The sequence below is a fragment of the Paramormyrops kingsleyae genome, chromosome 11, assembly GCF_048594095.1.
Source record: "Paramormyrops kingsleyae isolate MSU_618 chromosome 11, PKINGS_0.4, whole genome shotgun sequence".
In the NCBI taxonomy this organism is placed as follows: domain Eukaryota; kingdom Metazoa; phylum Chordata; class Actinopteri; order Osteoglossiformes; family Mormyridae; genus Paramormyrops; species Paramormyrops kingsleyae.
Window position 1 is genome coordinate 5,251,034 of NC_132807.1, and position 16,968 is coordinate 5,268,001.

Here is a 16,968-nt window from a genome sequence, read left to right on the forward strand (position 1 = left end):
TTTCCGTTATGGGGGTTCACATAACAAGCAGCGAAATCAAGGCAAAAACTAACAAATATCAGACGTTACAAGTTACCTACGGATCGGCTTCAAATGGCAGTCAATTTGGGAAAAATCACACGCAGAACACCACAGTACTTGTACGGACAACAGAAATAAAAGGATTTGTATAAGGAACACCGATCAGGGAAGGGAGAAAAAAAAAAATGAAAACCAAGGAGACACAGGTTTACAAAACTAGAGAACAGTAAAACCAGCTCATATTTAGACAAAAATTCTATTTCAGCTGAAGAGAGAAACATAACCATCCTTTAGAGCAAATGAGCAAAAAGGCCAGACAATCTCCCAGAAGCCACTGAGGTGAAAAGCAGATGCTTCATCTCAGGAGCCCTGAACTTCAGCAACACAAACCACTGCGCACAGCATCACCAGAAAAGAAAAATAAAACCACAGTCTGCCCGTTCTAGTGAAATTCACTTAGCTCCGACTCATCGTCGAAACGAGAAGCCAGAGGCGAACAAGCGGTCGGGGAGGGGAGGGGGCCAAATCTGAGCTCACAATTTCTTCAAAGACCAAAGCATTTCAAACGAAAGCGGTTAGACGAGGTTCTCTCTCTGCCAGAGGCTCCCCAGGGGCGATAGAGACACGTAACAGGGACGGAAATGGGAAACACCCCGATCTCGATCTGGTGCACATTTGGCTTGTGGGAATTCACAAGAATCCATCTCAAAAAATACTACCGACAATTACTACATGAGCAGCGCTAAAAAAGTGCAGGAAAAAAAATGTAAGTTAAAGTCATACCCTTTAATCCTGGGAAAACGGGAGAGGTGTTACAGAGTGTTACCTACCTAGTAACTCTTTCCTGGCAGCCACTGGCATGAACCAACCGATGCTGAACTGCGTCTGGCTATCATACACATTTCCTCATTCTTCAAAAGCTTCTTTTTTTTTCACCCTTTTGAACAAAACCTGACATTCTTGGACAAGGAGTGAACCTTCAAATAGCAAGTACAACAATCACCGAGACAGCACCGGAGAACTGGACTCACGATAGTGCCAGAGACCTGTCCTGGAAAAAATACAAATTGGATAACTAATTTCCCTGCAGCCCTGTGGAGACTGCCTTCGGCACCCGACCTGCTATACCCTTTATTGACAGACGCCATCCAAAAGCATTCTAAAACACATACAGAATCACAGATTGCAATTAACACTTTGATGTGACCAAGAAAAAAAGATTTTGCTTTTAGCAAACCAGCTAAAAACGCACACAGTGGTGATGAAATTACCCTGGCATCCTCACTGCAATTGCTCTGCTTCCTGTTTACAAAACAAGAACGACGCAAATTCACTAGAAAGCGAAGCATAAGCGACTAGTCATCATCATTTCATTACACCATGGCTAAATTACTCAAGCCATAAAAAACTACAGCAAAGCCTGAGGACAATACCATCAGACATTCCCTTTCAGACAGAAAATGCCATCTCCTGCAGTTAGCAACCATGGTTATCAGTTTGGCTTTTCAGTTGCATTTCCCAGCCAGTACCTTTCCTGAGCATCAGACTTCAATGCTGTGATCATAAGCTAAACAGCAGCTCATCAGAAAGAATGACTGCTATTCTCTACCAGTTACCCAGAAAAACAGAAATACCTTAATCTTCGCCAAAAGAAAATCTTGTTTCTTCAAATTCTACTTCAAGAAGTAAATGCCTTCCTGACGGAAATGAGACAGAACTGCATCTGACATCTGCAGATCACTCTCACCTGTGCTCAAACAACCGCCCCCCGCCTCCCGATGCTCATGAAGACACATACATCAATCCAACCAGCAGAACACACCCCCAAATGGCTCAGTCAGCCGTCCTCACGCACACTTCTGCCCCAGCAACCCAACACCACATTTCCTTATAGCCCAGAAACGGGGCTGGTTCCACTCAGAGAGCATTCACAGCCAAATACTGCCAAAGCAAGACCGCCACCACCCCCTCCACATGGCTTAAACTGCATTTAAATTTACGGGCGCTCACCTCGAAGTTTCCGTTTGTGTCTACGCTATCTATCGTTACGATGTGAAGCGCACAAGCAACACAGCCAGCACGACTTCCGCGCTCTTCCACATCCCAAATGTACATCCATCCCTTGGTGACCTCGAACCCCAGTATTACCATGAATAACCATGATTAAAAAAAAAAACTGGACGAGTTCAAATACTCAAACATCTGGAGAAGGGCAACGATAACCAATGCCAGCGACTTCCAGCATGAAAAATTAACTCTGGTTTTGAAGTTGTTCTACAATTTACTTTAGATGTGGAAATTATAAAAAGTTCAATATCACTGTGTTCAGAACACAAGGTCACCTAGAGATATATCTTTATAATATACACATCAAGTTTGCTATTCAAAACTAATGCGAGAAATCTATGACTTTTGAACTGAAGTCGTGGATCCAAAGGACATGTCCAACATTACAAAACCAAGGTCCTTGATCTAATATTCAAAAGGCCCCCAGGAGACTTACCAATCTGCAAAATATCACGCATTTCAAGACCAATATGCAGCATGAGAAACTTTAAGGATCTCTGTGGGTTTCTCGCACGAAAGAAAATTACATTTTGCTTGCAGGACCGGCAGATTACAAAATTAAACGTAGAAGCTCCACCTGAACTGTGAGTCAACAGAGACGAGATAAGGCCATAACATCATCCACATCCGACAATGAGTCACCCCAGTCTGTCTGTAAATGCTGGGTTCACATCGAGTGAAACTGCATCGGAAAAAATCCTGCAGCTCAAAATATGTACACAGCACCTTCACTACATATTAAAATAAGTGTTATCCGAGTATAGTGAAAATAAGTATAGCCAACATATGAAAGAATCCATGCGCCAAGATGCACTGCAAATTGAATAAATTCAACAATAAAACCGACTCGTTTTAAAGCAAGTAAAAACAAGCAATTAAACCCCCGTTAATATAAACTTTTCGTCCATAAGGAGCGAGGGAGCGCGCGAATCACAGTTCCAATCGGACATTCATAGGTAAGAACATCGAAATTAAAGCAATAAAAAATAAAATATAATGCAAATACCTCGCAATCTAAGAGAAGAGGAAAATAAACGACAATATCCATGATAAATAAAAATCCAGTCAAAATGTCTAAAAATCAAACCGATAACCATCGCATGTCCAACATCAGGAAACGCCAGCCAGGTCCAGCTACTTAAACCTTTAAAATGCCATTAATGTTTCGTTTTTGCTTTAAAGACAGCTTATCTTAAGGTCATACAAATCAACGCAGGCTACATACACCCGTTATAAAAATACGCGCATACTTGCAACAGCTTCGATTGGACACATCTGTACCTTACTTCCCGGCTTGACTACAGCTCACGGTGAAACGAGGAAAAGATAAAATACTCTGAAAGCGGAACTATAAAAGGTTACGTTTTATTATTTAACATTTTGTAACGGGATCCGATGGCACCAGGTCCAGCATAGAGGAGTCTCCGGTTACCGGAGGGGCAGCCCGCCGCGTCCCATTTGCGAATTTTCTGGGGTTTTCATTCATCATGCGTATTATGTAAACAAAGAGTAGTTAAACTGTTTCACTTGTTTATCTACGTGTTCGTGGTAATTTCAGACTGGAATCGTAGCTAAACAAAACCCAAGTTTCAAATGAACTTACCATACTTGTGACACAACCGATTGCTGACATATTTCGACAAGCACTATGTCCCGAGTAAGTTTACCAACCAGATCCCGAGATCGGACGAATGGTGAAACTTTTGTAAGCTGGCTTTAAGTAGCACCTCCCAAACAGCAAAAACATGACATTCAAGAACAGTAGGTTATAACAGCTGGGTTTGTACAGACGTCATAGCGCGTATCTTACCACAAACAGTTCAGCAATTTGCTCCCCCCGCACCACCCGGAGGCTAACTTAAAAAGGGAATATTTCTGAATGTTTGCATCGATCCATTTTCTCGGGAGGTGGTCCCTACGGGTCCAGCTAAGCACGAACGCGCTGAAATCGTCCGACTCTGTTTGCCAAACGTGCGTCTCTGCTCTCGGTGGACAGTCTGCTTTTTCCCATGGCTTCCTTTATTGCTGGCCCCCACCCAATCAAACTAAACCCAGCCCAACACCATGAACTCATCTGACCGCAAATACTCTACACGTCGATAGCAATATTACTGTAGAGCAGCCCACTGTACCTAATGACGACCGGCTGCAGTGGCGGCGTCATGTTTCGGTTGCGCCCGGCTTCAGGGTCTGTTGCGGCGGCGTAGCTCTAAGCGCTCCCGGTGCGCCTCCCCAGCCGGCAAGCAGGCAATGGCCGTGGTGTGCAGCGGCAATTCCTTAAGGAGCCAGGGATCTCTTGACTCTTCACTGAGGCTAATGCGCATTACTTCATACCACTTCCACATGCAGTATTATCAGAATACAGAGGGGAACTTTCCTGTGCTTTTCTCCCCCTTCCCCTATCGGTGGTCTTCAGTTGCAAAGCACGCACGCAATAACCTCTCCAACCGCGGCATTACGCTGCGTAAACAGCGCGTTAGGGCACTGGGCGGTTATTTGAAACTCCTACGCCACCCATGGCTCCTTCGCGGTTCAAATCAATCTGTTTTTCACGGAAAAAAAGCCACAAAACACACCTCCCCCCTCCTTTACGACCTCCAGTGAGAAGTAGTTCACATGCCCCAGGAAACACGTCACTGTCAGGGAACGCTCCGGCAGGACGAGTCCTATTTGGGCACGCCTCCTTTACTCCAACTCCAATGCTTGCTTTCTGTCTTTTGCCAACCGATTCAGAACCAGTGCGCAGCCCGCACTTACCCACATTTCATGACTATTACCACTGATCTGGAGTCGGCTGCGAGAAGCAGACATTTTTTTCCACTGAATTCCCCACTTTACATAAAACCAATGATCTACCCCCACCTACTGGCCGATGAAAGCACGCCAGAAATGAACAACGCATTCATTTTGCAGAAACTTGTTTTTGGCAGACAAGTCAGTCCACACACGGCACAAACAAGTATTAACTAAACATTCACAGACATATTTCGAGAATAAAGGTAATCAGTGAAATTTACGTTTATTTTCATTTAGCAGACGCTTCTTTTCAAAGCGACGTACAAATCTGGCACATTACAACCATACGTGCAGCCGAGGAGTTGACATAACCGCGGCTAAGCTGAGCTTCCAGTGAATGCCCACTTACAAGTGTAACGTTTAAGAAAGGTTAAAGGGATGCTTTTCACGTTCTTGGTAATTATTGGGACACCAGAGACATGGCGAAAACCCTCTATCTTAAGGATCCCCGTGAAAAATGAAGTAGGCTGGTGTCGTACTCATTTTCAGTTCAGGGTCCATAGCCTGCTTTAGATTTCGATGTGTATAGTAAACATCGCCACCTGGCCGCCCTACTGGGGAACTTCCGACAGCCTGAAAACTCAGGATTATGACATCTGAGGTACCAAAATTATAACAGCTAGTACTCAAGAAAAAAAACAAACACACGTCATCTAACTCCCTCTTTGTGATGTACTCCCCTCTCTAAAATCTAGGCTATTGTTTTTTACAGAATTACAGGTTAAGTGACAATAATATTTTCCTAATGAGATTTTCTTAAAAATCCATGGGATAACACGTGCGCAGTCTATTCCCGTCACATTACCTTAACCATGATTACTATTACGAAATGAATGGCTAAATTTCTGTAGGACAGAAACGAGGCAGAATAACAACCCAAGTATGGTGAAACAAATCAATTAAGGCGTCTGTACAAGGTCCATGAAACGTAGCCATCTGGGTTGCATACTTTAATGAACTAGATCTAGGCCTATATATTAGGCAGAGCTATATTAAATCGAGTTACACGAAACGACAACCAACTGTTTGATTACACTACCGCCAAAGTGAGGGAGAGGACAAAATATCACTCAAAGTGTGTAAATTTATGCTATATAACTTAAGAGAGAAATACAATGAGCCGTAGTACGACATACTTTATGGAAAGGATTTATATGGCGTTTATGCTCTGTGAATGAACAGAAAAGTTTCACGACGAAAAAATGTAAAACTAAGACAAACTTCTGGTTCGGCTCGCGTTTCCTTTTAACTTGGCTGGATTTTGAAGACGGATATTTACCGAATGATGCATGTGACTGTGCATCCAGGTTAAGGTTAATTAGTCCTTGGCGGCATGACTCCAATGGGGTGCCCGAACCTGTCCTAGGCGAAAACTCGCACTTTTCTACACAATTAAACGCGACCCATTGTGCGCATGCGTTGTGTGAGCAGGTAACGCCAGCATTTGATGAAAATGGTTTAACAGCTTGTCGCTCTGGAAAAGAGTTATTTCATTTTATTAATTTTATATGTCAATTTAATACAAAAAATACGCCAGGATATCCAGTCCTTCAGTGGCAGAGTGTAACATTCTACAGAACAGGTTTACAGGATGTATGGTTAACACCTAACGCGCCAGGCAACGTGATTTTTAATTTAGTTGAACACGTCAATAAAGTGATTAAGCTTAGAAGTCAGTAATATAAGAATGACAAAACCTTGTTCACAAGTCCCCTTCTTTAAAACATTTTGGCATGGCAAATATTGACATTTCTGAAGTATGTGTGGAATATTGTAGGCTACTTGTTTATGGAGTTGTTAATCGAAATAAAGATTTGCATCAATGCTTCCTGCCAACGCGAATGTCAACATACATATACACACACAAAGCTGTGCCGAATGTAGTTGTTAGCAGATGTGACAGTTAGCCGTGATTTATTATAGTTTATTAAAGCTGTGAGTGGTGGAGAAATCCTGTGGAACAAAAGTCAACATAAACGTAGAGATTTTGAGTGAGGTATCTGCTGAAATACATGATTTACGACAGCATAACGATAACTAATTATATTTTTAAATTCTGCATGTTAGTAAGTCACCATCATACCATATGCGAGAGAAACATTCAGTTCTACCTACCAGCCTAAGGCGTTGCCATGGGGACCACTGATGAACCACTGAACTTGTAGTACTTTTCCGAAATGGCTGCCATTGCACCTACCAATGAACTGTTAAATTATACATTTCCAAAGCGGCTGCTATGGTTTCCGTCACTGAACTGTTAAATTATACATATTAATTCAAAATGGCAGCCATGGCCTCTGTCCATAAATGAAAACATTTACCTGTGATGTTGCTCATTCAGTTTAATTCCTTTTGATACTTCAGACATACTGAGTACCTCTTTTGTGATGGAATTTGTGGAATATACGACCTTTGGCACACAAGATTAGTACAAATCATCAAGAATGGTGTTTTTGTAACTGTTCTCTGCATGATTATGAAATGTTGCACATTTAAAGGGATCCAGTAATATTGGTGTGACATGTGGAGAGGGTCTACATAACACATTTCCCCAGGAGTTCTTCAAGCACGATACTTCACTGCTAACAAATGCTATAAATGTCACATTTATATTGGGGTGTAGTTCTTAGTTCAGATTTTGCATATTTACTCTCCTCTTTGTGTGGTTTTCCCATAATTTGGGGTCCATAAGGTTGGTCTTCAGAAAACATTTTTATTCTGCCAATAAAAGCATTATTGTACCTATGGAAAATAAAAATATGAAGAATTGTGGTCTATAGTATAAAAATATTCAAAAACTCTTTACAACTATTCCTTCATAATGCATTCATTATGCGTTCATAGAACATTCAGTGTGCCTTCATAATTAATTCATAGAACATTCAGTGTGCCTTCATAATGCATTCATAGAACATTCATAAGCAGCATGTTAAATATACCATAACATCCAAACATACCTTAACAGCATTACTAGACATTAATAACAAACTTAATATGATGATAACAAAGATTATAATTGTATGATCATATAATTATTATTAATGTATATTAAAGCTGTTATGGCAGTGGTTCTTAACTTTTTGTTGCACTGCGACCCAATTTTTCCTAGGCAACCTCAGTCATGCCCACTCCCTTGGCTGAGAAGCAACCCCACACACTAATGGTCTCAGGATGCTTTACTGTTGGCGGGACACAGGACTGATGGTAGTGCTCACCTTTTCTTCTCTGGATGCCCCAAACAATTGGAAAGTGGATTCATCAGTGAAAATGACTTTACCCCAGTCCTCAGCAGTCCAATCCCTGTTTGTTTTGCAGAATATCAGTCAGTCCCTTATGTTTTAGAATTAGAATTTAGTGATCAGTGTTGACACACCACAGCACACAACAACGAAATGCATTTGACCCATATGTGACGTCGTTCCTTGCTCAGGGTACCTCAGTGGTGCCTTGCTGGTCAGGGACTCAAACCTGCAATCTTTCAATTGCAGGTGTGCTTCCCTAACCATTAAGCCACCACTGCCCACAGAGAGAAGTGGCTTCTTTGCTGCCCTTCTTGGCACCAGGCCATCCTCCAAAAGTCTTCGCCTCACTGTGCATGCAGATGCACACACACCTGCCTGCTGCCATTCCTGAGCAAGCTCTGCACTGGTGGTGCCCTGATCCCGCAGCTGAATTAACTTTAGGAGACAATCCTGGCTCTTGCTGGACTTTCTTGGGTGCCCTGAATCCATCTTCACAACAATTAAATCTCTCTACTTGATGATCAGATAAATGGTTGATTTAGGTGCAGTCTTACTAGCAGCAATATCCTTGCCTGCGAAGCCATTTTTGTGTAAAGCAGTGATGACTGCAGATGTTTCCTTGCAGGTAACCATGGTTAACAGAGGAAGAACAATGATTTCAAGCACCACCCTCCTTTTAAAGCATCCAGTCTGCTATTCTAACTCAATCAGCATGACAGAGTGACCTCCAGCCTTGTCCTCATCAACACTGTCACTGTGTTAACAAGAGAACCATTGAAATGATGTCTGCAGGTCCTTTTGTGGTAGGGCTGAAATGCAGTGGAAATTGGTTTTTTGGGATTATGTTCATTTTCATGACAAAGAGGGACTTTGCAATTAATTGCAATTCATCTGATCACTCTTCATAACATTCTGGAGTTTATGCAGATTGACATCATAAAAACTGAGGCAGCAGACTTTGTGAAAATGAATATTTGTGTCATTGTCAAAACTTTTGGCCATGGCTATACAATATATGAAGAATGAAGGTTTGGTCATAAGGATATCATTTTCCTGTACAGCATTTCCTGTTAAAGGAGTAGCATATCTTATCTTCAAGCACCTGGAAACCTGGCCCTCTTCTCAAACGTGTTACAAAGGTCGAGGATCTATGTGCGTGTAGGCGGAGTCATTGTGCATGTTCCTGGCTGAAATGGTGAATCATAACGATTTACTGTACAAATTGTGCACTGAGTGCAATGAGTCCACTTTTTACCTGTGTTTGGATCAGGATTGCCCTGATTGTGGTAAAAAGCGTTAACTAGCTACATGACTTTAGAGCTGTCAGCGTGCTGGGCCGTAGAAATCCTTTTCTTTTTCTCAGCAACAGAGCAACGTCAGGTCAAGTAACTGATCCCATATTCAGGTAGCCAGTGATGAGACGACACAGAGTAAGACACACCCTTTCATATGTTTCCTGAAATTGTAAGGTGAACTGAAGGTCAGTGTCACTCACTCCCTGGTACAAGGTAAGAACTCACAGCACTTCCGCTTTGGGAAAGAAAGTCTAATGAGCATTTTAAAAGTGTTTATATTATTAAAGTGGTTCTAGGTTTGCAAGAAAGATGATTTGTGTAACAAGACGGGGAGTGGGACATTTTCACCTGAATGTACGTTTTCTGAAACTTGATACAGGATATTGCTTGATCTCAGTAAATTCATATGATAATGTAATCTAATTAAACTAAAAACAAAAAACAGTTACAAAAACTAAAAAATGTTTAAACTTAATAATTTACAGGTCAATCAGTGTGAGATGTTTCTTTTTACATATATGCTGCCTATGTACTCTTTCTTAAAACATTTGTTTTCCCATGGAATATACAAAAAAAAGATGCAGTAATGACCACAATATTCTGCTTTTATCTAATCTAAATTCAGCAGAATATTGGATTGTGCACTCTGTGTAATGCAGTTTCTGGATTTTGCTGAATGCCACATAAAATAGTTTTAAAATTATTATATTTTATTCTATGCATACAAGGACATGCGTTCTTTTATGGTTCTGGCAGATATCAAGAGGTACACTTTGGATTGGTCAAAAAATTAGGAAACGTACAAGTTCAAGGGAATGTACATTTATGTCCTCAAGTGACGCCCTGAAGCTAACCAAGCCAGTCTTACTATAATGTTTCCCACGAACGTCGTAAAGCATTCGTTTAGATGGTAGTGTGATGACGCTGTGTGTGACGCTAAAGCGGTTAACATGGGCTTAAAGAGTTAATATACTGAATCGCGCTACATTAATATCAATTATCAATTCGAAGTCAAGCAAACTCGGTTTGCCACCGGGCGGAACTCAGCGGATGGAAATCTGAATATATTAATCCACAGTAAATGCAATTACGCCTAGCTGCGTCTACTTTTTATATTAATTATAATCGGGATGGTTGAATTTTAAATTTATTTTAAGTATTGTCTCTGTTCAGTAGCATACTTCCGTAATCTTAAGTGCACTCATTTCGTACAAATCATATGGAACTGTAGACTATATACAGCATTAGTGTAGTGCACTAGGCTATAGGCAGTAGCATATAGGCTATAGGCAGGATAAAGTTATGACTAATCGATCGTTATTCCTAAACCTGCCTAATTAATCGTTACGGTTATAGCTAGCTATGGTTACATTCCATTGCATCCTAAGTGGGCACGCTGTGAGTTAGCGCACTGTTTAAATCCTTTAGACATTGTTGTCATTGGTTTGATATTTTTTTTTTATTAAATTTGAAGCACATACGCACGGCCCGGTATTGATCAAAACTGGAGCCTGTTATATTTGAGAAGGAAGCGGGTACAAAGAGCTATTTTTTCCTTTCCTTGACGTTTTGTGGAGCTTGTCCTGGGTAGATGTAACGGAGCAGGTAAAGGAGCGCTTGGTGTTGTTGGGGGATGGTAAAGTGCTGCGGCTGCAGTCTTTGACTGCTCGCCTAATGCAGTCATTTCTCGGCTGTATTCATAACACGTACGATACTGTAGCCTCGACTGCCATACTGATCCACTGCTCTCCAAACGCTCTATTCCAGCGCCGACTCTACCCAAGCCTTGCTTATTCCTGACTGCCTGCATTTGCGGACACATCATGGCAAGCACATTCACCAAGGTTTTCACCTCTAAGAGAACCGTGGGCATATTGTCACTAGTGGGTGCGGGATCATTGGCGACCGGGTACTTGATGCACAGGCAAAATGTCAGCGCTGGATCGCAGGTTCGGAGAATTTACCCTGCCAGGTAACCCACTTTATGCTTCTTGTCATGTATTCGGCATTTGTATTCGATTCTGATCAATTTCTCGTATAGGTTAAGTATATTTTCTGAAGCTCTCATGGAAATTTTAAAATGTTCCGCACCGTAATCCCACCACAGCGGAATGTCGCTCCTGTGATCAGTCCATCCTCTAGCGGTGCTGGATAGCGTGCTTGACATTTAATAATGCATTAAAGGAATTTAATGAATGGCATTCATCTTTGATTTTGTGGTGTGAAATGATTTTGATCTGTCTGCATGCTGGGTTCTTGGGAGGTTGGCATGTTTTCTGGTGGGAATATTCTGGAAATTCTTCCAAATAAAATCAATTATTGGGGTTAATGAGTTCGCCCATATTTTAATGATATTTTAGTATCAATTTATTTTAACACAATGGTGACATTCATTCCAGTCTTTCCGAGGTTACGTTTTTATTGAAAAATTTACTGTGAATATAGGCTATATGGCATTACAAACGCAAAACGTGCACGTAATTCCCCTGAGTTTATACAATCGTCCATATTATAAATACAATCGGAGTAGACGAACAATGGATTATACAATTATTCATTTTTGGGGGCAATTTATCAGCGATACTAAGCTAACGTAGCCTGCCAATGCACATGCATGCCAGGAATGTCATTTGCTTTTGAATCACTTGATCTCTAAAATTCTAAATGGTGATATATGTGAATAACGTGTCCGCTTAAAAATACAATAGTTAATTGCATAACTGTTTCCCGGCAGCGCGGAATACCCCGATTTGCGAAAACATAACAACTGTATGGCCTCCAACCTGACCCCCGCTATCTACGCCAAGCTGTGTGACAAAACTACCCCCAATGGCTACACCTTAGACCAAGCCATCCAAACGGGTGTAGACAACCCAGGACATCCCTTCATCAAGACCGTGGGAATGGTGGCTGGAGATGAGGAGACCTATGAGGTAACAGACCTTTAGTACTGAGGATCAGTTGGGTGTCTTTGTGTTGGCTAGTGTCCGGAAGTCAAAAAAGTAACATAATACGGAAAGATACGTATTTCCATCTGGGCAGAATAGCATTCGTTTATTCATCCATCCATCTATACCATTAACCCTGATGCATATCCCAGAATGGCACAGAGTACCAGACCACACACCCTGGAAGAGATGAAGAATGATGTAATAAATGTAAAATTATGTTTACATAAGAATGACCAAAACAGAGCTGTACTAAAGAAGGTAGGAGGGAGGGGGTGATCTATGTTCTGCACCCCCCCCCCCGGATGTGGAACAGTGAACCTGCTGCTCTACTCGCTGGCAGTTTTATGTGAATTTCTTCATCAGGGTGAAGCTCTCTAATGCTCATAAATTGTGCTGCAGTCAGGGTGGGGGGGGGGGGGGTGATCTAAATTAAATTGCAGCTAAGGGTGGAGACATTTGACCTCTTGGTGTAACAGGCACATGTCCCAGGAGCTCCCAGTGGGGACGTCAACGCTGCAGAGGAAGCCTGGGTTTGGGCTCTGCCAGGCTGCTCTGCTCATTCCCTACCTGCTTATTGCCCAACATGGACTCGGATTTCACCACCACTGTATTGTTTCCAGGTGTTTGCTGACCTCTTTAATCCCGTCATCAAAGAGAGACACAACGGCTATGATCCCATGACGATGACGCATCCCACCGACCTCGATGCCAGCAAGGTAGGTAGGATCAGAGGGAACAGCATCAAACAGAAAAACACCTAAACCACAGATATCATAACCAGGATTTCTGTTAATGTGTAACAGTGTACTAATGGCTGGTTAATCTTCTAATTGTACATTTTTCAATCGTTGATTACTTTATGTGCCTCTTTGAATTACAACGCAAAAGCAAACCCAGAAACGGTGCTCATCACGGGACCTGGAAGAGGGCCGTTCGCTTACTGCGTTGAGGATCTTGATGGTGGATTCTCTCTCAGATCAGATCGGGGATGTTTGACGAGCGCTACGTGCTGTCCTCTCGGGTCCGCACGGGCCGCAGTATCCGCGGACTGAGCCTGCCGCCGGCCTGTACCAGGGCGGAGCGCCGGGAGGTGGAGCGGGTCGTGGTGGACGCTCTCAACGGACTCCAAGGGGAGCTGAAGGGTCGATACTACAGCCTGGTGCAGATGACGGAGCAGGAGCAGCAGCAGCTCATCGATGTGAGAATGTCCCGCCACTGGAGTCTCCCATAGGTGTCCCACACGTGTCCCTCACATGTCCCATGTGTGTCTTATACGTGTCCCACATGCACTGTATCTCTCAGAAACTGATATGACTGATATTTCACCAAGACCATGGGAATATTACTAAAAAGATAACAACCATAAATTTGAGCATAAAAAATATATATTTTTGAGCCAGAGATATTTAGAAACATCGTATTTCAACAGAAGAGGAAAGATGTTGTTAATGGGTGTTTTTTTCTTCTTTTCGCTCTTTGTTTTATTTATGCAGGACCACTTTCTGTTTGACAAGCCCGTGTCTCCACTCCTGACCTGTGCTGGCATGGCGAGAGATTGGCCAGACGGCAGAGGAATCTGGTAAGTGTGGTTCCCTTTTCCAAGAACTGCAAACAACAGCTCGAATGTCATGCAGCTTTTTTGCGGTACATTGCAGATTTGGTAAAAAACAATAAAAAATATTATTAACGAAGGCATGAACTGCCATTAGAAACAGAAATGCAGTGAAATAGAGCCTATCTGGGACGGACAGCATCTTTTTAGCGACTAGACTAGCTGAGCTACAAGTCAGGATGCTTGTTTCCAGTGTTAAGAGGATCCTGCAAGTTTATAATGGAGGATGACGGATTTACCCATGGTAGCTCAGGCCCAGCTCATTCCATTGGCAGATAGTCAGTGTAGCACCGCCCACTGCTGTCCTCCCTGACCACCTGTATCCCATGATGCAGTGCTTCCTTCTAAAAAATGTTGTCGCAACAAAAGAAGAACCGAATGAAACAGCCTGCCATCAGAACTAGGCCATACGTTTTCCATGGGTCCCCTGGTTATCAAATAGTTGGTGTAGGTTGGATATCGCTGTCAATATATATTCATATACAGACGCTCCTCAACTTACGAAGTTTCAACTTATGAACTTTCAGACATACGAATGAAGAGGACTGTAAGTCCAAATTGTGTTCGTTGGGCTCCCGTTTCCTGTCCGCAACATCAATTTTTTTTCTGCGCGCCAATTCCGCCTAGCACGACTTCTGGCCGCTACTCCCGCCGCGCAGCAGCGTAGCGTGCCGACTCCCAGCATCCTAATTCTTTGTACTTGCGTATACCCTTAAAATGATGTTGAATAACAACTTACAAACATTTCAAGTTACGAACGGCCGTTCGGAACGCAACTCATTCGTAAGTAGAGGAGCGTCTGTATACCAGTATATGTGGGGACAGTGTGTGGCTTAGTGGGCTGGGATACTGTGTCTGTGATTTCACCATTGATCCCTTGAGCAAAGCCCTTAACCTCAATTACTCCAGGAGGTTAATTGGAGTTACAAAATTGCAAGTGTATGTATGTGTATATGCCCTGCGATGGGTTGGTGCTGTTCCTTGCCTTGTACCTGTAGCTCCAGACCCCCCCACAAGCCTGAATAGGATTAGCAGGTACAAAAATATGTATGTATGTATGTTTGGATGGATGGATGGATGGATGGATGGATGAACTGGATTTATCAAATTGCCCTTAGATGTGACACCCCATTCAAATTGGACAAGTAGGTTAAAAAAATGGATGGATAAAGCAGATGGTGTTGTAGGACCAAAGTTATTATTAGGGATGATTATTGTATATAGAAGGGAAATTGTCCTCTCCACCCATAGCAAGAAGTTCTCTATTAATCCCCTGTTCCTTTTAATGTCCATAAATAACATTTGGCCTTGCCGCATCGGTATCAACTCGCTCTCCAGCAAGTCAGGGTCCCACTCAATTATTCATCATGTTTGTCTCTCCTTTCACCACTGGAACAAGTCCTCCTCACCTTCTGTATTTTGTAGGCAAACTGCATGCGTTTTAAAGTTTTTCAGACCTGGTAGAACCAAAATTATCGCCACTGCACAGGGGGTGACTAAGAGATGGAAGAAATAGCATGTTTGCCCTTCAGATTACCGGAGCCTTTCTTATGGGCTGAAACAGGCACAACGATCAGAAGACCTTCCTCATATGGATCAACGAAGAAGACCACTCACGTGTTATCTCCATGGAGAAGGGGGGCAACATGAAGCGGGTGTTTGAGAGGTTCTGTAAAGGACTCAAAGAGGTAAAGAGACACCTCCATAGGCTGTATTGCACCAATGCACACATGAGAGTACCAAACTGTGATATTAAGTGTACAATGATCTGAACACCATGAATTTGTTGCACATAGAATCGGTTCTTTTGGATGTGGATGTGTTTTAAGTTCCCAGCATGCACTGCTGTGACCTCTGACCTGTGCTGGTCTTATCAGGTGGAGAGGCTGATCACAGAGAAAGGCTGGGAGTTCATGTGGAATGAGAGACTGGGCTACGTCCTCACCTGTCCCTCCAACCTGGGCACTGGCCTAAGGGCTGGCGTCCACGTCAAGCTGCCTCGACTCAGCAAGGTACCTGCATGCTTCAAGCCCCTCCCCCCTGCCCCCTAGTGGATTGTACGAGTAGCGTCAGGTAGAGCTGTAGTGAAGGACACCTCATGGAAAATAACTGCTTCTGTAAAATGCCCAGCTCTAAAACAGGTCAATTTGATTTGGATAAAACTATCGACATAGCAGAAAAATGACTTATTGCTAATTATGTTCCTGTTATGGCAGGACCCCCGTTTCCCCAAGATCCTGGAAAATCTGCGTCTTCAGAAACGAGGCACAGGGGGCGTGGACACCGCAGCGGTGGGGGGCACCTTTGACATCTCCAACCTGGACCGACTGGGAAAGTCGGAGGTGAGATGGCCAGCAGGAATCCCATCTTTGCATGGAGATATTTATGAGTGCAGAAAAATCGTCTCTGTGAAGATCACTCAGAGGTGTGACCTCGCTCTCTGTTCTTGCGTCTAGGTCGAGCTCGTCCAGACAGTCATAGATGGGGTGAACTACTTGGTTGACTGTGAGAAGAAGCTGGAGAGGGGACAGGACATCCGGATCCCATCTCCGATCAGTCAGTTCAAATAGACTGACCTTGGAGCCCAGCTTTGACTACTGCTGCCACATTCATGTTCACATAACTAAAGTGCTCTATACTCAACACTGAACATTGAACTTAATAAAGTATTCTCTGACACGCTGTATTATACTCCAAGTCTGGAGCTATATTCTGCATTTGATATCAATACAGTCATCCCTCCATATCTGCGTGGGAGTGGTTCCAGGACCCCCCACGGACACAAAAATCCACAGATGCTGAAGTTCCTTATATAATATAGCGTCGTATTTGCATAGAACCTACACACATCCTCCCATATACTTTAAATAATCTCCAGATTACTTATAATACCGAATACAATGTAAATGCCATGTAAATAGTTGTTATACTGTATTATTTAGGGAATAATGACAAGAGAAAAAATAACTTTCTGGATTTATTAT

General features: G+C 42.7%; 2 protein-coding genes across 13 annotated transcripts in view; one reads left to right on the forward strand and one right to left on the reverse strand.

The window, feature by feature from the left end:
- Positions 1-6,286, reverse strand: part of furina (furin (paired basic amino acid cleaving enzyme) a) — a 69,337-nt gene extending 63,051 nt beyond the window's left edge. For 2 of the 11 annotated variants that reach the window (XM_023814243.2, XM_023814232.2), the window contains exon 1: positions 4,221-4,715. The gene's annotated coding sequence lies outside the window, so the exon portion shown is untranslated. Of the gene's footprint in view, positions 1-851; positions 1,029-1,655; positions 1,941-2,524; positions 2,722-3,338; positions 3,520-3,691; positions 3,839-3,898; positions 4,137-4,220; positions 4,716-6,163 lie in introns of those variants that run through there. The other 9 variants (XM_023814234.2, XM_023814239.2, XM_023814235.2 and 6 more) reach the window with 9 other exon arrangements.
- A 3,206-nt stretch (positions 6,287-9,492) lies between these two features.
- On the forward strand, positions 9,493-16,668 carry ckmt1 (creatine kinase, mitochondrial 1). Of its 2 annotated transcripts, none has more exons than XM_023814245.2 (10): positions 9,493-9,634; positions 11,189-11,393; positions 12,156-12,354; positions 12,993-13,088; positions 13,349-13,570; positions 13,866-13,951; positions 15,549-15,672; positions 15,862-15,996; positions 16,201-16,326; positions 16,441-16,668. In XM_023814245.2, exons 2-10 carry the CDS (start codon positions 11,245-11,247, stop codon positions 16,552-16,554), a joined length of 1,251 nt encoding a protein of 416 aa, XP_023670013.1. In that variant the 5' UTR covers positions 9,493-9,634; positions 11,189-11,244; the 3' UTR covers positions 16,555-16,668. The 2 variants fall into 2 exon arrangements, with proteins under 2 accessions (XP_023670013.1, XP_023670012.1); XM_023814244.2 differs by lacking the exon at positions 9,493-9,634 and adding an exon at positions 10,595-11,026.
- Positions 16,669-16,968: the final 300 nt, after the last annotated feature.